This window comes from Heloderma suspectum, chromosome 1 (assembly GCF_057233095.1).
Source record: "Heloderma suspectum isolate Gila_16-S chromosome 1, 16-S_ref, whole genome shotgun sequence".
Classification (NCBI taxonomy): Eukaryota; Metazoa; Chordata; class Lepidosauria; order Squamata; family Helodermatidae; genus Heloderma; species Heloderma suspectum.
This window is the reverse complement of record NC_139458.1, coordinates 303,770,825-303,793,081: the sequence shown is the minus strand read 5'-3', so window position 1 is coordinate 303,793,081 and position 22,257 is coordinate 303,770,825. Positions and strand designations below refer to the sequence as shown.

The 22,257-nt window shown below is 45.0% G+C and overlaps 2 protein-coding genes across 10 annotated transcripts in view; one reads left to right on the top strand and one right to left on the bottom strand.

Annotated features, from left to right (window-relative positions):
* Positions 1-214: 214 nt before the first annotated feature.
* Positions 215-9,805, bottom strand: RWDD2A (RWD domain containing 2A). The gene is given in 6 exon segments (XM_084827016.1): positions 215-530; positions 532-724; positions 727-937; positions 939-983; positions 1,578-1,794; positions 9,752-9,805. Coding segments are annotated over 6 exon segments (924 nt in total). The 5' UTR covers positions 9,790-9,805; the 3' UTR covers positions 215-310.
* Positions 9,806-11,235: 1,430 nt separating this feature from the next.
* Positions 11,236-22,257, top strand: part of PGM3 (phosphoglucomutase 3) — a 30,971-nt gene continuing 19,949 nt past the window's right edge. For 3 of the 9 annotated variants that reach the window (XM_084827010.1, XM_084827008.1, XM_084827005.1), the window contains exon 1: positions 11,236-11,329. The gene's annotated coding sequence lies outside the window, so the exon portion shown is untranslated. Of the gene's footprint in view, positions 11,330-11,457; positions 11,643-20,841; positions 20,954-22,257 lie in introns of those variants that run through there. The other 6 variants (XM_084827003.1, XM_084827002.1, XM_084827007.1 and 3 more) reach the window with 4 other exon arrangements.

The following is a 22,257-nucleotide window of genomic DNA, read 5'->3' as shown; positions in this document are numbered from 1 at the left end:
GTGCTGGGAATTACATGCTTAAAACCCCTGAGAGCTTGGTTTAAGGGGAGCTGCCTGTCAGGATTGAATTTCGCTGCACCATTGGTCTGACTCAATACAAATCAATTTCCCATCAGAATCAATTTGAGAGGGTTTGCTCCAACTTTGATATATAATGATATATAAACTTTAATATACAGACTGTTCTACTAATCACAGCTTCTGTGTATACCCTTGTCACATTCACTATATCCATAGCTCAGTTTTATTTTGGTAGATTAATGTTTAGTTTCTATTAACACACAAGAAAACTAAGAACATAACTTGTTTGTTAACTGTCAGAACATTTGCCTTCAACACCAAAGATCTGAAATATGTGTTCACTTTGATATGCCTTAAGGGATTCTAGGAATTGGCCAAGGTCCATGTGACAGTCATTCCTCAGTCCATAATCACCATGGGCTTGAAATTGTAAATCTTCAAAAGTATCAAAGAGACGTAGGTTATCCCCATTTCCCTCAGTCTCAACACTCTCAATATGTTTGCAGGAAATGTTTCCAGTTGGGATATCTAACGACATGCCAAAACTCTTCACAGTTTTCTTTGACACCTTCCACACAAATGACCCCAGGTTGCCCAGTTAGGCAGAAACCAGTAAGATTTAATTTCTTTGCACAATCAAATATCTTTTTCCTTAGTTACTGTCTATATATGTGGTGGCTGTAAATCCACATCCGGTTAAATAATGTTTAACTACTTTTTCATTTGGCACTCTTTCACAGCGGACTTTGCTGCTTTGCAAATACAGCATGCTGTTGTCTCGTAACCACTGCATAGCTGCAAATATGCAAAGTTCTCCAGATTCCAAAGATGTGATATAAGAGGTGATATCCTTGTTGAGCTGCAACTGTTGCTGCCTGTCTAGAGCATGTGATCTTGCAAAAAGCTGTGGTGTCACACAGAGGGTAGTCATGAGGCAAAGCCACCTGCAAATTTACTTGTACCTAAAAATAAAGACAAATACAGCAATTTAATATTTAGTAGTTAGGTGATTTTCGGAAACACTGATTATACACCAAATGAATGGAACCCAATTCTAAATACATCACCTGAAAGTATTAATTTCAGTGAAAGCTAGGACCAGTTCATAAAGCTGACTATGGCTTCCACTCACTTTGCACAAGTGAATCTGATAAAGGAATGGTATAACATGGTGTGATTTGCTGGCACCTACATTTTGAAAGTCCACGAAAGCTTATGCCATAATAAATTTCTCTGTTGTAGCAAAAACTAAGTATTGTGGCATCTAAGACTAACACAGCTACCCTTCTGGAAATTCTGAACCAATTTAAGTTTCCAGATTGTCTTCAAGGACAGCCCCACATATTATGCATTATAGTAATCTAACTGGGAAGTTACAAAAGTATGAGTGACTGAGGCCATGTCTATCTCCAACGTGTGAGTGCACAATATAGTATATTGGCTCAAGTTAATGTTTCAATGAGGCAGACATGATTTCACAAACATTTAATGTCAAGTTAAAATATTAGAGTTCTTCAACCGAAAATAAAGTAAAACATCTGAACAAATGGTCTCACCTTTGGTTCATCAATAGTAACAGCAACTGAGTATTCAGTTTTATGTGGAATATTTTCACTTGCATTATTCAAGTACTTCTGAATATTAAGGAAAGTATTTTCATCTTGAAGAGTTATTTCTCCTTTACTAGGAAACATAGAAAAAAGCATTTCTAATTCTGCCATTTGAAGCTGAATATTTTCTTTTATGATGCTGGACACTGTTACAGATAGCCACCTGGAGACAGGAGAAATAAAATCAGTATTGTTCTGATACCTACTAATATTCTCCTCTCACTCAAAATCAGACTGTAAAGTTATTGATAAAATCTGACTAGACAAAATGAAATCTTTTTGATCAAATGAAACACTTTAAATTTTTTTCTTTTTCTGTAATAAAAATGAAGCTTATAATCCTCAAACAGATTTAGGTCTTGGGTTCTAAAGAGTTCAAAGAGACTTACATGAGTAAAATCAAGGCCATACATGATCTGTCCAGTTCTAACATTAAGAAACACATGAAGTGAATCACAATGGATATGAAAATCCAAGCAAGATAAACGTGTGGAAGCAACTAAGGGCCTCATGCTACTATTATTGATTCATGCATTCAGCTTTGCATTGGTTATAAAATTACAAACATGAGTGATGATTTAAGGGCCGGTTCCCACAGTGAAAGGCATACTGTATGCATGCAAAGTATCAGGGAATCTGTCTGCACAGACACCACAACGAAATTGTATGTAACATCGTACTCAAGGGAGTTTAGTTTACTGCTTTCCTCACCTCCTCGCTGGATTGCTCCTGGCAGCTAATGGCACTTGCTGTCTAGAACCCAGCAACTGCCAGCATGGGAAGCCTTGCCTTCACAAGAGCTGAATGAGTTCCAGCCACTGAGCTCTACTACCTTGCCTGAAACATCCTCAGAAAGAGCTCCTGCCTGAAAGACAGTGATCAAAGTGTGATGCCAGGGGGTGTTTACTCTTGGGTCTCAGGGAAGGCAGGAGGGCAGATAAAAACAGTGCAGGCTGGGAAGCTCATGCTCAAGCTCCTAAAGAAACCACCAGTGGCCCAAGACAATTCAGCTGTTTTGTCTTCTGTAACTTTTCATTGGTATTTCAAATCGTAAGCCAACATGAATGCCTGGGTATAGAAATGCAGGCAGGTGTAATTTTAGTTGTAATTTTGATATATAAAAATTGCCATTCTTGATCTGACTAAAGGCCTATCTAACCTAGCACTCTCTCTCTACTTGTAGCCAACCAGAAGCCCTACAAAAGCTCACAACGTCCAAAGCAATGTTTGCATCTGTCTTAGACTTCATATACAATCCCATAGTCCTGTTACATCTTGTATTTTGTACCGTTATGTCTTACTACTTGCAGGTACATATCAGGTCAGCTGATATGCTACTGATGTCTTTGCTGGATGACTATCATTGTACAATGTCTACTACAATAATTTCTGGGGGATTTTATGTTCATAAAATTTCATCTGCTCTCATGGAGATGTTGTATTCTTTGAAACTAAAAGATACATGGCCAGTCTCTTTCATTCTACCTTTTTTAACCACAGTAAAAGACATTACTTAGGTATTTATATACTGCCTTATAAGCCCAAGAGACTCTCAAACTAGGTTACCAAAACTCCACACAAATGAATCCTTAGGATGCAGTCTTATGCATATTTAGACAGAAAAAAATCCTACAACTCCCAGTATGCCCCAACCAACATGACTGGCTGGGGGATGCTTAGAGTTGTAGGGCTTTTTTTCTGTCTAAACATGCATAGGTGTGAGCCCTTAATTTCTTACCTTACATGTAATTCCTTGGAGTGATTGGTGAACCTGGGGTTATGTTTATTTATATTATTTATATCCTGCACCTTCAACATAAATGTATAATCCCAGGGTGGCTAACCAAGTAATAAGAATCAATTAAAGACAAAAAAAAAAAAAAAAAACCATACAAGCACAAACAAAATAAAACGGCACCAGTCCTTTCAGTCAGACAGTAAGATCCAAGTGAAAAATTTCTAACATTAACAGTTCTTGAACATATAGAAAAGCAAAAGTTTCTGCATGGCACCTAATGATGATAATTAGGGATTAAGTTATGCCTCAACTGGGCATAGGGATGTACAGACTGTGTAAAATCTACTCCCTCTGTGTTTCACGGATAGTCAGGCACCTTTTATCCCATCGTCTGCTCAAAGATGGATGCAATTTTTTTTGTCATGCAGAAAAATACGCAAATAATTCTGTAAGAGGAATCGCAACAGTGTACATAATTTCCCTTAGTATGTTACATTTAGTATATTGTACCCCATTTCATTCAACTTTACTCAGTAGAAAAGTAAAAAAAAAAAAAAAAAGATCTGAAAGTCCTCAAACTCCACGTGGCCTGAGGGGGTTGCTCTGCAGCGGATTCTGCAGGTTGGGTTCTTAGAAATCTGAGCTCATTTTAGTTCATCTTGAATTCCTCCACCATCCTAGCTGGATGTCAGTTACTCTTCCTTGAATCTCATGTAGTTACTCTCCCAGAGTAGCAGTCTGGATAGTCAACAGGGAACGGTAGAAATGTGGCACTGTGAACTGTTTTGGTTTCCTTCATAGCCATCCTTGACCTTGCAGATTTTTCTCCAGAATCCATTGTTCATTGGTTCCAACTGGCCAAAATGTTTAGTCTTTATGTACAGCAAACTGACCGATTTAACATTTCAGCTTTAAGTTATTACGTAATAATTGTCCAAATTGGATTCCATTTAACATCCTCGCCAGCAGCTACTCTGGTGCTAGAGTTATCAGCAGAATGGTGAGTTCTTAACTACAGGTCAACACACTGCTCTGGCTGCCACAACTTAGGACACCCATTTAGTTTTATGAGCATGAGTGATGAAACATGATAAATTGTTCATCCAGATAGCGCTTTTCAATCAAGTTCATCCGATTGATTCCTCTTTCACATTCTACTGTGCTGCTTGGGATGAGCTTTGAACATCACATCAAAGAATCATGTAGTATCTGCCACCCATTAGAATCCAAGTAGTCTCTGTAGGCTGAGTTTGTAGGATGCACTGGAAGGCTGAAACGTTTGCACAATGATTCCACTTCATCTTCTCCAAATCTTGGCTGCATTTCTGTTGGCCACTCATTATATTCCAAGGCCTGAAGCTCCTTTATTATGACAAGGATGGATTCTGTAACTTTGGACTTTGGATGCAAGTAGCTGCTGCTTCATCTTGTTCACTATGCAAGTTATGACAGACCTTCACATATAGATACTGACCTGGTTCGCATATCATGCTAAGCCACAGTGGGTTATTGTAGGTGGTTGCAGGATGGCTTAGCATAATGTCTGAATCCAGAGTGATTTTTCTGTTGTAGGTTGCTTTTCATAAACAAGCCACCTTGAGAACCTACGGCTTGTAGTAGGGTTGTTCAGGTTGGCTAGAGAGCCACCTGGCCAAAGCAGCAAACCCCTCGGCCGCTCCTTGCAATCCTGCTAGTGCTGCCGCCATTCTCCCTCATCCCTCCTCAGCACCCTCCGCCTCAGGATGGATGTTCTTTTTTCATGGACATCTTGAAGAAAGGACACCAGAGTGTTCTGAAAGCATTCTCATTTTTTTCCACTGCTAGGAATTTTGCATAATTTCCCCATTTTACTGCTCTGCCTTGAAATTTGTTCAATTTCCCCCTCCGTTTTACTGCTCTGCCATGAAATTTGCATATTTTTGGGAATCTGTCTCATGTCTGCCTTGAAATTTGTGTATGCGCAGCGATCCCACTCGCTGCTCTGTAACCCTCATGTACATCTGACAGCGCGCAACGGAGACCAGTGGAGGGAAGCAACAAGCATGAAGGGGATGGGGGGAGCCAAAAGCAGCTGGTGGCTGCAGGAGCAGAGTTTTAGGGGCAGAAGTTATTGCTTCAGTAGAATGTGAAGTAGCCTTTAAAAGAAAGCGTTCACTAGCAAGGGAAGCGCTGAACTGGACAGTTGGTCTTGCAGTCACCCCCTTTTTTAAAAAAATTGTGAACATGTCCCAGTGTTTATAAGGCCTTAGAAAAGTATCTCCTTTCTGCAATCTGAAGTGGTGTGTGTGCGCGTGGGGGGGGGGGGCAGTTTTGCTTGGGAAGCACTGGAGGATGAAATCGACAAGAGGGGGATATGGCTATGCTGGGCTCAGTACCTGACAGGCAGTCTTGCACTTGCACAAGACCCCTATTTTTTTTAACGGTTGCAAAGACATTCCCATGTTATAAGGGCTCAGAAACCTAAATTCATTTGGCAATCTGATGCAGGAGGGTGTAAGAGTTTCCCTCGTAAGTCAGCAATCTAGCTGACCAATTGCAGAAAGTGTGCTGACATAGGGAACAAGGAAATGAGGATTTCAGCTGGGATACTTGCTGGCAGCAGCCTGGAGAAATGAGGGAGAAAAAAGCCACAGCAAGCCACCAAGCAGGCAATCATATATCAGGAGTAACGGACAAGCCACTCACCCACTGTGGCTTATTTTCAGGGTTGCTTAATGTGATGTGCGAACTCACCTGCTATCTTCTGGTTCTCTGTCAGAACTTGTGGAGAACCTGGGACTTGGGGTGAGGGCCAATACACTACAGCAAAGCTATCCCTATTCCCAAATTGGAGGATCACTGTGCACCACTGGGTAACCCTTCCCTTCCTTTCCACTGCCACCATTAAAGTGCACCCCTTTTATTTGACATACTCCTTTTCCCTGAAGGTAACTGGCCACTAGGCGTGAGACAAAACAGACCAGAGTTGCCAGAAAACAAAAGTATATAGTATTTTATTAAAAAGAAAACACAAAAGCTTCTTATTTTAAGAACGTTGTTACTACTTTCAAAACCCAGTTAACTTGCAGGCCTAGCATGAGGGCTTGAATGGCAGTCTTCTTTCTGCTCGGGTTTGACTTCTACCTTGCTCCAGGAGTCTTCCTCTCCCCACTTGCAGACCTCCTTTAGCTTCTGCCTCACATGCTCTCAGCTCAGCCTCCCAGTCTAGTAGCTGCTCCTCTTGGCTGATGTCTTCTTCAGGCTCTCCAGCCTCTCACCGAGACACCTGCGCAGGCAACTCTCCAGTCAGACTCCTCCTGACAGACTCCAACTCTCTCCACAGCTCCTTATATTTGTTCTAGTCAGAACCCTCCAGCCAATCAGCTTTGAGGTGGCTAATGTCACCCCATCTCTGTGTAAACTTTCGACCAATGGGAATCTTTAGAATGTTCAGTTATTCCCCAATCAGATGGTACCAATGTCAACCCTACCTTTGCATATGAATAGAGAGAACTTGGTTCCATTTCTACCTCTGAGTGGTAACAGCAACTGCCAATTTTTCTTTTACTGTTAAGTCCTTCAGACCTTCAGTGGTTAAAATAAAACAGTAAAACTTTTATCTTGGTTTCTTCTTGGGCTAAAGAACCAAATTTACTTTTTGAGACCCCAGCTTCTGCTTTTAAAATGCCCTTTCTATTCCCCACCCCCCGGCCCCAGCTCTTATAGATCTTTGAATGTGTCTATCTGCTTTAACAACTGCAGTGGGTTTTTCCTTCAGATATTCTGAAAGTATTGCAAGCTCATTCAAGAAATCATACATAAGAGCGAGGTCAAACCGCTTGGAAGGCAAACACTTATACAGCCCAGTATGAGGTTGCTCTGCTTTTGATCAATTTTCATTTTCACTGACAGCTTTGAAATATAAATCAAAATACTCTGGTTTTATATTGTAGTTTTAAACATGTTATATTTATGTTTTATTTTATGGTTTTAAGTTTTGTGAACCACCCAGACAGCTTCAGCTATTGGGTGGTATAGAAACCTAATAAATAGAGAGAATAGCCTTTCCAAACTGTAGAAACAGTCCTATAGGAACTTGCAACCCATGTAATGTCCATGACCTGGCCAATCTTTTTTATCTGCCCATTTATCCTTGAATGTATCATCAGTTTACTTTGATTTTGTGGTGACCTGCTATATATTAAATATAGCTTTGTCCATTAATGCCTGCAAATTGTGGATTTTTGAAACTGTATTCACCAACAGCAGCTCCAGATGTCGTTCATATTATGATTTTAGTACATATTTGAACGAGGCGTTGTGTGACCCCTGGTTCCCTTCCTAACACCGCACTAGTTCCATTGCTAGCAAAAGCTGTAAGATTTTTCTGGAGCTACACAAGATCAAACCCATCTGATGAAAGACAATCAAGGAGCACTTGTTTCTGCTGTTTTTCCTGGAAGTTCTATTAAATCAAGAAAAAAGAAACATGGATCTTTTTCTTTTTCAAATCAACATTTTTGATACACAATTAATGTGTTTTTGTCAGTGAGGCTGGTGAACTCATCAATAAGAACTGGTATCTTGAGTGTTGTAGTCTAAAACCTCAGGAGGGCACTACGTTGCCTACCACTACTATACAGACTTATCTAGGAGCAGTGGTGAACTGGAGCCAGGACATCAGAACTGTATTTGCCAATCTTCAGTGGTCAGGCAGTATGGGAATTGTAGCCCAAAATATCTGGAGGGCACCAGGTTGCCTACTCTGGCATATAGGATCACAGCCTAAGTGTTTGAACAGATCATAGCCAGGGTCAGATCTGTAGCACTTAAGATGTAATCGAAATTAACACCCAAGGCAGCTTCTCTTGCAACAAATGATACTGTAGGATACCAACTACAAAAGCCATTGTGAAGCACTCATTGCTTAGAGCAGCCTTTCCCTACCTGGTGTTCATCCAGATGTTTATGTGCTTATTACATTTCTATACTGTCCAATAGCCAAAGCTCTCTGGATAGTTCACAAAACAAAGCTTAAAACCATGTTGGGTGGGGACAGCTATGTGGGCTGGGAATTTTAGTCCAAACATATCTGGATGGCACCAGTGCCCAGATACATGTTTAAGGGATGTATATGCCACCTTTCAGGGCAAAGCCCTCTCAAGTTGGCTTACAAAAAACGAGTTAAAATGCAATGTTCATCAGTGGATGGCTGCAACATGTAAGCCCTCTTGAGTGCGGTCACAGCTGGTTCCACTACCTCCTTGTCACCCAGTCCCACTGTCCTCCATGTGTTGGAGGGGAAAGGTCTGAAGCGGGGAGCCCAGTCTATGTGTGCAGGCTCTCCAAGTATTTTAAACCCCAGCATGATCAGGGGCCTAAATCACACAGGGTCCCAAACCATGTGGCTCCCCGCTTCAGACCTTCCCCGCCAACTCGTAGAAGGCAGTGGGGCAGAGCCAGCAGGTGTGGTCCTGTTCTCCTCCCTCATGCAACTGTAATCATGTCAGGGTGAACACTCAAATAGGGCTCTAGTGATGGCTTCCACATGTGAAGGGACTGCCACAGCCGCAGATAAGAGCATTCACAGGGCCTTTTTAGTGCGGCCAGTTCATACCTTGAGGTGACAGCCAAAGGGTTTGGTCAATCACCCAACGATTGGAAGAATGCATAGGGGGCCAGGAGGACCCACAAGTTTGTCTGTATGTGGGGTGGGTGGACGGGGGTCGTGGCTGCTGAGTACATTGGCAGACTAGCCCACGCAGCCCTGTGACCTCTGTCTCGAGTTCTTCCAAAGTGTCCGAGGGGTTTTTAGGTGTCCTCTGAAGCCCCCTCAAAGGAGACAACCATGCCGTGTGCAGAAATGAATTCATGCACGTGTGAACCGACACTGTGTATACTAGGGGGAAGACTGTCAGGCCTGGCTCCAAATTTTGGGGAGGGGGCAGCAGACTTGAGGGGCTCCCCTCGTTCATGACGTGCGAACCAATGTCCCCCCCCGCTTCCGGTCCGGCCTGGGCGCAGGCAAATAGTCTGTTCTCCGGCAATGACTGGAGGGGTAGCGGCTCCGGCAGCTGATCGGACATCACTCCCACGCGGCCGAACCCCCGGCGCCCCCAGCCTAATTCTCCTCCTCGTCTCGGTAAGAGCGCCCCCCCCCCCGCCGGCCCAACGCAAGCTGCGGGCGAGGGCGCAGTAAGAGCCGTCAGGCCGTTATTTGCTCTCCCTCGCGCACCCCCCCCATCAGCTCCTTGCAGAATGCCACGCGCGACCGGAGACGAGGGTTGCGGAGCGCCAGCGGCGATGATTGGCCCGCCCCTTCTGGGGGTGGGGCGGGAGAAGCGGAATGACATCTCATTGGGACCGTATATCGGGGCTCCCCGTATGTTCCCGTCCAACGTACCTCGCGGGAGACTTGCGCGCGCGCTCTCCCTCGTCCATGTAACCACCAACGTATGCCGCGCCCACCTCGGAGCATGCGGGCACGTGATCCAAAGAGGGTTGAGCTGATGACGCGGCCGGGCCTCTCTAGGCATGCGCAGTACTTAAATAAAGGAGGGGGAAGTGTTTTTTTTTTATCATGACCCACTGTAACTAGATTATTATGGCCAGTAGGTGGCGCTAACAGCCCCCCCCCCCCCCGGTCTTTACTTCGCCATTAAACCCAAGAAGTGGTCGCCTTTTTTCCCCGGCTGTCGCGCAAGAAATGCCTCAGCAGGGGGCGCTCCTCTTTGCAACAGTCTGACCTACGAGGCGAGGAAAAAGACGGCAATTTCAGCGCAGCGCTTCCCAGAGAAGTCCACGTCCCTGCGGCCAAATTGCATCGTAATCTGGGTTTCATTTTAACGGTGCAATCCTATGCAAGTTTAACGTTTTTTAAAGAGCGTAATTTTAATATGGTGTTTTAATCTTTTTATTCTTTTACTGTTTTATTTTTTGTGTTTACTGCTCTGAAATCTGTTTCAGATATGGAGCGCTATAGAATATTCTAAATAAATAATAAATACAGCCCTACAAGTCCCATGGTGGCTGGGGGATGCTGGGAGTTGTGGGAGTTTTTTTCAGCGTAAATAGGCATAGCATTGCGCCTTAATAGTCCTAAATTTGTTTGGAAGTAAGATGCGTTGGTTTAAAAGGAATTTGCTTTCAGACTGCAATAATCCTAAACGCAGGAGGAAGCCCCAGTGGACTCGGAGAGCCTTACATGTTTAAGGACTGCACTGTGCGCTTATTAGTTCAATGCTCTTTCCCGAGCCCCTACATGCTGCGATTGACAAGATGATAGTAGCCAGCCCCCGTTACACGCTACCTGTCTTCGGTAATCGAAGACATCTTTCCTGCAGTGGTGCGGCTGAGGTTCCATTTCGTGTGATCTAGCAGAATAATAACCGGGGGGAGAGAGAGGCTTTCCTCTGCAAACTGGGAAGCCATGTGTGATCACGATACCATTCTGAGCTCTGCGCAGAGGCTAGCAGTCAAAACCAGCCCACGTTTCCAGCCCAGAGCTGCAACCCTATGCACGTCTCCTTGTGAGTCCCATTACACTTAGTGGGGCTTACTTCTGAGCAAACCTGCCTAAGGATTGCAGCCTGAGCCCCACTGGTTAATCAACAATAAGTCCCGCTGTCCCCAAGGAAACGAATGAACGTGTGACTTGCGCATGAACGTGTTTACGGCGGGGCGGCGCAGCTGCACGTGCGGGCCTGCAGACCGCCCGAGCGAGCCTGGCGGGACATCAGCGGCGCCGGGGAGGCAGAGGGACGGCCCACGCGCGGAACGGGCTGCCTTCGTGGAACGCCCGGCGCTCCACCCCCTGGGCTCTCGGCTCTGCGATTGGTGCGGCCGGGGGAGAAAGAGGCGGAGCAGGCGCGGGGGCAAGGGGCGGGCCTCGCGGAGCGCGGAAGGGCGCCTTGGAGGCTTGCGAGAGTGGGCCGCGTCCGCCGGCGGAGCTCCAGGGCGGGGCGCAGCAGGTACGGGGGAGGTGAGCGGGTCTGCGGTGTCTTGTTTGTCCGGGCTCGTCTCCGCAGAGCGGAGTATGCGCTGTTTTCGCCCCACCGAGTAGCGTGAGCATCAGATGCCCTTTGCTGCGGGGCTCTTTTTCTCCCCAAGAAATCGGACTTAAACGTAGCGTTGCGACGGGAGGTGGGGAGTTACCGAGAGTGTCTCCCCCTGTGAGTGCCTGGAGGGCGTGTCTCTGGGCAAGCGCCTGACTGGAGACGCAAAGGCCGATGATGCTTCTGGACTGCAGCTTCTTTTGCCCGATTCGTAGTTAACCCGGCTCCGGGAAGGTTGGGGTATGTATGAGAGGAGGCTCGGAGTACTGCGGCGTTCCTGCCCATTTACCCGTGTGAGTGCCTTCTCTGGAAGGCCTTTCCCACAGCAGGCAGCGCCCCCCGCCCCGCTACTAGTAGCCTGCCACCAGGACCTTTACCTCATGCCCAGCGCCTTGACTCCTGGAGATGTGAGGGCACAGTGGCTTCTTATTCCTACATATATTATTCTCTTTATCACCTTTACGCTTTGGTAGCCGTGAGCCATAGGCATGGAGTTTTGAAAAGAAGGGAAGTACTTACTTATGGAATTAAGGTGTTAAACATTAAAGAACCACTTTATTTTCTCCTGCACATAAATAATTGAGTTACAGAAATAAGTCACGTAAAAACCTTCCGTATATCCCCCCACCCACGCACACGCAATCGCTAATCCTATAAACACAGATCCTAGGCACTGTCTGTCTCTCCCCTGTCAGTTCCCTATCTAAACTCCGCAGGCAGTGCGTTAATATACCCCACACCATTTCACCCTCCCCCTCACTCAGCCAGTCATCTCACATATGCAAATACAGCATCCCTTCTGTCACTCATACTGCTCACTCTCTAGATCTCCTTACCAGAAAATTCAGAGTCATAACATTAATGCATACATATACACAGATTCATAATATATATATATATACATGTGGCATCACAGAAACAGAGTCCGGTAACAACTGCAACACCTTGTCCGGTGCCTGATACTGGATTCTTCCATTTAAATGTCTTGCATTGGGGCTTCTGGTGTTGTACTACCCTGACCAACTCACATGAAGTAGTACTTAAAGAGCTGGAATCTGACTGGGTAGATCAGAGTTCAAATCCTCACTCAGTGGTGAAGCTCAGTGGTGAATCTTGGGCCTATCTCACTCTCTTGCCCTAATCTGTCTCACAGGGTTGTTGTGAGGATAAAAAAAAGAGAGGGGAAGAGCCATATTTGTTACCCTGAGCTCTTTGAAGGATAAAAGGTTGGGATAAAATTGTAACAGACAAAAAGACAAAACCAACCAAACAGAAATATCTGGGTTGATTTACTTTTAAACTGCGGTACTCATTGTATCTTGGCATAAAAATGTACCTTCAAGGCAAGTTGTGTGAAAATGGGTAAGCACTTCAGTTTCGATAGAACTGTCACAGATATGCAGATTTTTATTTATTTGAGACGTTTGTTTACAGCCCTTAATACAAATTATCCTGGGGGATCTCAACTTCCATGCCGAGGCCGCTGTATCTGGGGCGGCTCAGGACTTCATGGCCGCCATGACAACCATGGGGCTTTCCCAACACGTCATCGGCCCAACGCATCGGCCCAAACACACGCTTGATCTGGCTTTCTTGACTGGGCAGGAGGATGGTGATCTGAAAGTGGAGGAATTAACATCTGTCCCTTTGTCACGGTCAGATCACTTCCTGCTGAGGTTTAGACTCCTGGCGGCCTTTCCCCTCTGCAAGGGTGGGGGGACCTATTAAAATGGTCCGCCCCTGGAGATTAATGGATTCCGATGGATTCCAGAGGGCTCTGGGGGATTTTCCTGCTGGTATGGCTGGTGCTCCTGTCGAAGCCCAGGTTGCTCTGTGGAATGCAGAGATGACTCGGGCGGTTGACACGATCGCGCCCAAGCACCCTCTCCCTCTGAGCAGAGCCCGGCCAGCTCCTTGGTATACACCTGAGCTGAGGGCAATGAAGCAAGAGGGGAGACGGCTAGAACGCAGGTGGAGGAAAACTCGTGCTGAGTCTGACTGAACACAGGTAAGAGCCCGCTATCGAGCCTACTCTGTGGCGGTGGGGGTGGAAAAGAGACAGTTCTTTTCCACCAGGATTGCATCTTCTCAGTGTCGTCCAGCGGAGCTTCTCTGAGTGGTTCGCGGCCTGTTACATTCTGGGCCAGGGCGAGAGACGGTGGAACCCTCGGTAGCATGCTGTGACAAGTTTGCATGGCACTTTGAGGATAAAGTCGCTCAGATTCGTCATGAATTGGACACCACCATTAATGCAGTTCCATTGGTAGAGGCGTTCAGAGCACCGTCTGGTCCAGTTTTATTGGATGAGTTTCAGTTACTGAGGCCTGAGGATGCGGACAAGGTGCTTGGCCAAGTCCGATCGACGACTTGTGTGCTTGACCCTTGCCCTTCATGGCTTATTAAATCAAACAAGGAGGGGTTGTCCGGCTGGGTACAGGAGGTTGTAAATTCCTCCTTGAGAGAAGGAGTGGTGCCTGCCGCTTTAAAAGAGGCAGTAATTAGACCACTCCTGAAAAAGCCTAACCTGGACCCAGAGAATGTTAACAATTATAGGCCAGTGGCCAACATCCCCTTCCTGGGCAAGGTGCTTGCATGGGTGGTTGTAGGACAGCTCCAGGCACTGTTGAATGAAACGGATTATCTAGATCCATTTCAATCGGGCTTCAGGCCTGGTTTTGGAACGGAAACTGCCTTGGTCGCCCTGTGGGATGACCTCTGCCGGGAGAGGGACGGGGGAGTGCGACCCTGTTGGTTCTCCTGGACCTCTCAGCGGCTTTCGATACCATCGACCATGGTATCCTTCTGGATAGGTTGTCTGGGTTAGGAGTTGGAGGCACTGCACTACAGTGGTTCCGCTCCTACTTGGATGGCCGATTCCAGAAGGTGGTGCTGGGGGATTATTGCTCTGTGCCATGGCAATTGTGCCATGGGGTTCCACAGGGCTCTATTTTATCCCCCATGCTGTTTAACATCTACATGAAACCGCTGTGGGAGGTTATCCGGAGGTGTGGGCTGAGGTGCCATCAATATGCAGATGACACCCAGCTCTACCTCTCTTTCTCATCAAAACCAGGTGAGGCAGTGGCTGTTCTGAATCAGTGCCTGGGCACGGTAATGGACTGGATGAGGGCCAATAAACAAACTCAATCCAGACAAGACGGAGGTACTGTTAGTGGGTGGTTCGTCTGCCCGGCTAGGTGATATTCAACCTATTCTGGAGGGGGTTGCACTCCCCCTAAAGGATCAGGTTCATAGTTTGGGGGTGCTCTTGGATCCAGAACTGTCACTTGAGGCACAGGTGAACTCAGTGGCATGGAGCACTTTTTATCAGCTTAGGCTGGTATACCAACTATGCCCTTATCTGGACAGAGATAGCCTAGCTACAGTTATCCATGCTCTGATAACTTCTTGTCTGGATTACTGTAATGCGTTATACGTGGGGCTGCCTTTGAAAACGGTCTGGAAACTTCAGCTGGTCCAAAATAGGGAAGCAAGATTGCTAACAGGGACTGGCCTGCGAGCTCATATTACGCCAGTACTTTTCCAGCTGCACTGGCTGCCAGTCCATTTCCGGGCCCGATTCAAAGTGTTGGTGTTAACATTCAAAGCCCTTAACGGCTTGGGGCCAGGTTACCTGAAGGATCGCCTCCTCCCATATGTGCCTGCCTGGACCTTGAGATCATCGTCAGAGGCCCTTCTCCGTGAGCCCCTGCCAAAGGAAGTGAGGTGGGGGGCTACTAGGAGGAGGGCTTTTTCTGCTGTGGCACCCCAGCTCTGGAATGAGCTCCCTAGTGAGGTTCGCCTGGCGCCTACATTGTATTCCTTTCGGCGCCAGGTGAAGACCTTTTTATTTTCCCAGGTATTTTAGCATTTTAGCTTTCTAAATGTTTAGCTTTGCTGTTTTAAATCTGTATTTTAAACTCCTGCACTGCTGCTAGGTTTTATTGTGGTTGTATTGTTATATTGTGGTTTTAATGTTCTATATATTTTAAATTGTTTTATTGTGTGTTGTTTGGTTTTAATTTTTGTGAACCACCCAGAGAACTTCGGCTATTGGGTGGTATAGAAATGAAATGAAATGAATGAATGAATGAATGAATGAATAAATAAATAAATAAAATCATCAAAAAACCTGGCAATTTAAAAGACCAGACAATAAAGTTATCTCACGTTGGTCCAAACTCCACAAAGCCAGGAAACTGGAAGCAAAGGCTGATGCCTTATCTGATGTGCCCCATGATCAGTCATGATGTTGTGCAGTGTCACAAATTGTGCTTGCTTAGAACTTACCCTCCATGCACCCACACTTTTCCTGGGTCTTTCAGTCTCAAATCCAGGTTGGGAGGATGGAGTGCCTGGGACCAGCAAAGATGCTCCATGTTGTCCTGGACCTGTATTGTCTTATGAAGCATCTGAACTTTACTGTATTGCTAGAGGAATCCTACTGGTAGGTGACCTATGCATGTTCATTGCTTACACCAGTAGCTTGCAGGATGGGTTGAACAGTGAGAGGGAGCTCTCTTCTTGCACCCCTCACCATCCTTATATTATTTTTGTGTGTTGCTACAAGGTAAGCCTGTATTACATTGTAATTCAAGTTTTTTATTCTGGTTTTTCTATTGTACCAACAGGAATGAGACAAAAAAAATCATTCAACACCACACTGAGATTTCCAGCACCAGGCATACTGCAGGATTTTTGGGCTTGCTTTCTAATAGAGATGTTTGGTTGCGACAGAATAGGTTTGGAGTCTGAAAGGAAAATATTCGTTCTCTACCATATTGAGGTTTCCACTAGCATGCATACTGCAAGACCTACCCATGGTTGCTTTGGCTCCTGAGTTGCTAGGTGAAGATAAAACAATGTGGTAGTATGGTGTTGTAGATTAAAACAAGTGATTAGTGGAAAGCTTAAAGACCCCCTTCCAGCACACGACTTACTTTTTCAGACAGCGTCTTCTCAATATCACTTCACCCCAGAAAAGATGTATAGGTTCAGGTTTGTGAGTTCAGTTGTCTAACTTCATATTCTATGTAAGTCTCTGATACCTTTTATTAGGGAGAAGGCACTGCTCTACAAACATACTTCAATTTAATAAATGGAGCAACCAATTTCTGCTCAAAATCATTATGTTCCCCACCCCCACACTACCAAGTTCAACTCTTTCTTGGTGCCTCCTAATCTCTGAAACAATTCCCCACTCCCACCCCAACCTCCTTTGACATTTCTCACCATTACTGGCACCATCACCAGTTATAATGTTGCTAGGAAATATACCTACATGTACCACACACCATTATTAGCAGTAATACTACTCTCAACCCAGCTACGTTAAAGGAGACACCCATCTCTCACTGTAAACTCACCCAGTAAAGACAATGGTCGACACACAGAATAATCGCCTCACAATAGGATTCCTCTAGCAATACAGTAAGGCTCAGATGCTTCATAAGGCAATACAGGACCAGGACAACATGGAGCATCTTCGCTGGTCCCAGGCACTCCATCCTCCCAACCTGGATTTGGGACTGAAAGACCCAGGAAAAGTGTGGGTGCATGGAGGGTAAGTTGTAAAAGCAAGCACAGTTTGTGACACTGCACAACATCATGACTGATCATGGGGCACGTTAGATAAGGCATCAGCCTTAGCTTCCAATTTCCTGGCTTTGTGGAGTTTGGACCAACGTGAGATAGCCTTATCATCTGGTCTTTTAAACCGGCAGGTTTTTTGATGATTTAATTTCCTTGGTTTATGAAAAGCAAATGTCTCCCCAAAGTGTGTGTGTGTGTGTGTGTGTTACACACACACACACACACACACACCCTGCTCTGTCTGGCTCTGTCTTTCTCTTTGTCTTTGCATTCAGAGCTACAGTGCTTCTGAACACTGAGGTCCTATCTCTTATATGAACATACAAAAAGCCATGCTAGATAAGAACAAGGGTCTAGCATTCTGTTCACATGGTGGCCAACCAGCTGCCCACAGCGAACTCACAAGCAGGACATGAGTGCATCAGCACCCTCCTGCCCATGTTCCCCAGCAACTGGTGTAAATAGGCATACTGACTCCGATACTGGAGATAGTTATAGCCATCATTAGTAGCCCTTGATACCCATATCCTCCATGAATGTGTCCAATTACCCTTTAAAGCCATCCAAATTAGTGGCCATCACTTCATCTTGTGGCAGCGAATTATAGTTTAACTACGCGCTGTGTGAAGAAGACCTTCCTTTTACCTGTCCTGAATCTCCCACCAATCTGCTTCAGGAGATGACCCTGGGTTCTACTATTATGAGAAAGGGAGAAAAATGTCTCCCTATCCACTTTCTCTAACCCTGCATAGTTTTTAAACACCGCTATTATACAGTGGAAGCCGGTGGCCAGTCTGCATGGTGGGATGGAGAGCAAGTCAGCAGAGGCGGAGCCAAGGGGGATCAATGGATAAGGAGCAGTCTTTGAATCCCCAACCCATACCACAGGAGGAGAAAACTGAGGTGCAAAACATGCAAAGGGGTGGGGGGGATCACATAACCATAAAAAAGTTCTCTTTTGCATCCACATTCTCCTGTTCTAGCAATAATTCCCATTTCACAAAGTCAAATGACTTTAAGATGATGAATGGGAGCAGAGAGTCCACACAGCCATAATAATGATAATTAAAATAAAATGTGATGCTCTCAGAGCCACACAGAAAAGCAGCCTTTGGAACATAGGAACAAGTTCTGAAAGCCTCCTAACATCTATGTTTTTGTTCTGAAAGCATCCAAAAGCATCCACTCAGCCTACTCAGAAACAGCACAGCACTATTTATTTATTTATTTACTTACTTATTTCTGTACCACCCAATAGCTGAAGCTCTCCAGATTATGCATATCTTATTTGTAAGAAGTATGGACTGGACTGTTCAAGAGAAAGTACAGGCATCCCTTTATATGTAATTATGATAATGATTATGTCCCTTGAAAGCCAGTGGGAACCCTTTGCAGCCCCTTTTTCACACATACCCCAACACCCCAAACCATAACATCAGTAGTAATGAGCATAATTAGAATAACGCATGATATGCTCAGAATCACAGAGAAAATCAGCTTTTGGAATACAGGAACAAGTTCACACCCCTGACTCGCTAATACATGGTGTACAGTTGTTTGCCAGCCCTGATTAAATAATAATAGTACTCTGAGCATGTGCAGTTTTATACTTTAAACTCACTTATCACAACTATGACTGCAGAAATAAAATGGAGCTTGCTTCTGCTGTCCCGAGGAACACATTTACTTCCGAATCAGCACCATTTTCTTGTAGAAAAAGATAATCTATTTCAAAAAAAATTTTAAATGTCCATTTGTATAGTTTTGTATCTTTTTTTTATCCTGTAAGTTCTACCCTTATAAGTTCTACGCTTAAAGGCGGCCTAAAAATTCAATTCCAGCAGGCTGTGCTGAGGGAGATGAGAGTGAGAAGCAGCACCATTCCTTCTGAAAGGCTGGCTGCGGAATGCTGGGAGTTGTAGAACTTATTTCTACCTGAATGTGCCTAGGATTGCATCCTATTTTCCCCCCCTCGTCCCTCCCTATTCTTCTTTCCTTATGTGTCATGTCTTGTAAGCCTTGTAAGCCTGCAGGCAGGAATTGCCTTCACTTACTGTTTATTTGAGTTCAACATGAATGTAGTTTGTTGGGTTGTAAATTTGACTTCTCCAAAGCCTTTATAGCATGTTTGATTTGATGATCCTCCTTTTGCATTGTGTTCTTGTACGCACCATGCAATGCGTAATGAGAAACCGCTACGCTACATTGCGTCTCCATCTTGGCATTGTGTTTCCTTTTCCCTCCCAATCCCTTTTCCTTTTGTGTTATGTCTTTCAGAATGTAAGCCTGTGGACAGGGGCTGTCTTATTTCCTAGCTTTGTAAGTCACCTTGGGAGACTTTTGAATTAAAAGGCAGAATAAAATGCAATAAATAATAAATAAACAGGCTTGCATACAATTTCAATCTCTCTTGCACTCAAAAGTGGTTTTGAAAAAGTGACTGGCAGTATGGAAGCTTCTGTGATAAAAATGAATTAACATTTCTGACTGCATGATACGGAATAATTCTGATTCTGTTGGACAAAGAATCCTGTGTAACTGGGAAGTTTGCACTTTTCTTTTTGTTTGAGTCTGCAGAAATTGCTCTGAGAAGATGTGAAATTACTGTCTTTATACAGTATTTGCCTGACTTGAACCAGAAAGTCATGGGTTGGATGGGGGGTGGGGGTACTTTAAGAGTGTGTTGAAACATCAGTGCCTTGCAGCATTTCCCCATCCCCTCAGCCAAGTCAACTCCTTTCCTAATTATGCCTTGGAATACAAGGAATGTGCCTTTTTTTCATAGCAGGTGCACACTGGGTTGACATTGTCATCAAACTGTCAACCATAAGCCCAAGATCTCTGTCTACAGCATAGACAGAGCATACAAGTGAAGATGGGATTTCCCCCCCTCAATGTGCATCACTTTACATTTGCTTACATAGAACTGCATTTGCCATTTTGATATCCATTTTTCCCACTATGGCGTGATCCTTTGGAGCTCTTTGCAATTCCTCTTTGTTTTAACTGCCCTAAATAATTTGGCGCCATCAGCAAACTTGGCCACCTTTCTGCTTAGTCCTAGTTCCAGATCATTTATTATTATTACTATTATTACATTTATATGCTGCCCTTTATCCTCTTGCAAGTAATCCAAGGCAGCTTCCATGGGCACCCTCCTCCATTTCATCCTCACCACAACCGTGTGAGGTAGGTTAGGCTCAGAGTCAGTGAGTGACCCAAAGCCACCCAGTGAGTTTCATGGCCGAGTGGGGACTGGAACCCAGATCTCCCCAGTTCCAGTCCAACACTCTACCCAGTACACCACACTGTCTTTATGAACAAGTTGAAAAGCATTGGTCCCAATACAGTTCCCTGCTATCTAAAAAGCTATCTAAAAGTTAAATATGTTTGAAAATATATTTTAAAACTTAAGCAGGAAAACAGTGAATACCCTTTTATGTTGTTAAACAAATGAAATCATGCCACACAAGGACTTAAGACATGAATGGTTTATAAAGAAAATTAAATGCAGAAGAACATCATATACAGAAGTAAAATGTGAAACATGCAAAGATTACAAAGAAAATACAGGTGTACACTATGCAAAATACACTAGTTTAACTTGTGCTAAGACACATATAAAAAAGCAATGTTAGTAGGCCCAAGTAAGCCCAGCAGCAGTTTCAGCTGTACTTAGCTGTACTTGTACTTCCACAAATCCAAACTAATTAAATTCAGTGTTTGAAGCTTTCAGCTATATAGCAGTATGGTCCAAACTTTTAGAGAAAAGGAAGAGAGTGAGGGGTAGCGGCAGTGGGGTGGATGTGTGTGCGGGTGGGGGGGTTGAATTAAAAGAAATACATAGCTACCTCTGCAGATCCCAAGCAGAGATCTGAAGACCAGGCTTTCGTGGACCCAGAGGAAGGTTGAAAGAGGCCTCTCCTAGAATCCAGAGTGTAGACCTCAGCAAAGTCCAGGTAGGGAAAATTAATCCAGCTAGAGAGTGAAGACAATATTTTAAATTGAAAAGTGTTGTGAAGCCCATGCTTCAGCAGTGAGCGAAATGAAATAGCCTAGAAAAACTACACCAAGCTGGTCAGATGCCTGGCTCAGAGAAACTGGCTTGGGGGAAAAGAGCCCCAAATAGTCTCAAAGTCAAGAGAAAACATGTTCAAAAAGAGAAAGAGGACTCTTCTCCCAAAAGGGAGGCAAGACCCAACAAAGCTCTCAAAACAAATCAAAATCTGCTAATAAAGTTCAGAGTTAAACAAAAGGTAAAAAGCAAGCCAGGTTGGAACAAACGTGGTTCTTGTCTTTTTCACAAGGTGCTGTTGCTGTCTTTAATCCCCTGACAGCCCTCAGTTTTCTGCTTTTTTATTGGCTCTTTTCTGTAGTTGCTAACTGGAAAATTTGGTTCTGAATGACATATAGGGTGTGTGTGTGAAACCTGAGGGGACAGTTTCTCATTGTTTTAGGCAACTGAAGTTACTCTAGGCCTTATCAGGGTACATGGGAACACTCCAGACTCGTGGAGCTGCTAGCTGCAGGGAGTAACAAATGCAACCTTTTCTGCTACTGCTTCATTGTTCCACGGCTTGACGACAGCTTTGTCAGCATGATTGCCTGCTTCTCAAACTCCGGGCAGCAAAATTTTCTGCCCTTAAGGAAAGACAGGCCTGCTTATAAAACAAAGTTTCACTCCCATTCCATGCCATAGCTTCCTTCTAAGCCCTGTATTCCCAGCACTTGAATCCAGAAAGGGACCTTAGTAACACAAACAATTAAGGGGAAAGGGGGGAGCAGAGGAAGAAGGGGAACGGCTGGGAGTGCAGACCAGTAAACAGAAGCAGTGGGGTCCGGTCACGCTGAGGGGATTGCTTGTCTGCGTACACACACACACACACACACACACACACACAGAGGGCCCAGAAACGCAGCTGCTGCTGCTGCTGCTTTTTCTCTAAAAAAGGTAAAAAGGTGTCCCCAACCAGTCGTGTCCGACTCTAGGGTGCGGTGCTCATCCCCGTTTCTAAGCCGAAGAGCCAGCGCTGTCCGAAGACGCTTCCGTGGTCATGTGGCCGGCATGACTGAACACCGAGGTGCACGGAGCGCTGTTACCTTTCCCGCCGAGGCGGTACCTATTTATTTACTTGCAATTTCTTGCTTTCGAACTGCTAGGTTGGCAGAAGCTGGGACTGAAGACGGGAGCTCACTCCGTCACGCAGCACTCGGGTCTCGAACTGCTGACGTGCCGACCTTCCAGTCTGCAGTTCAGCGTCTT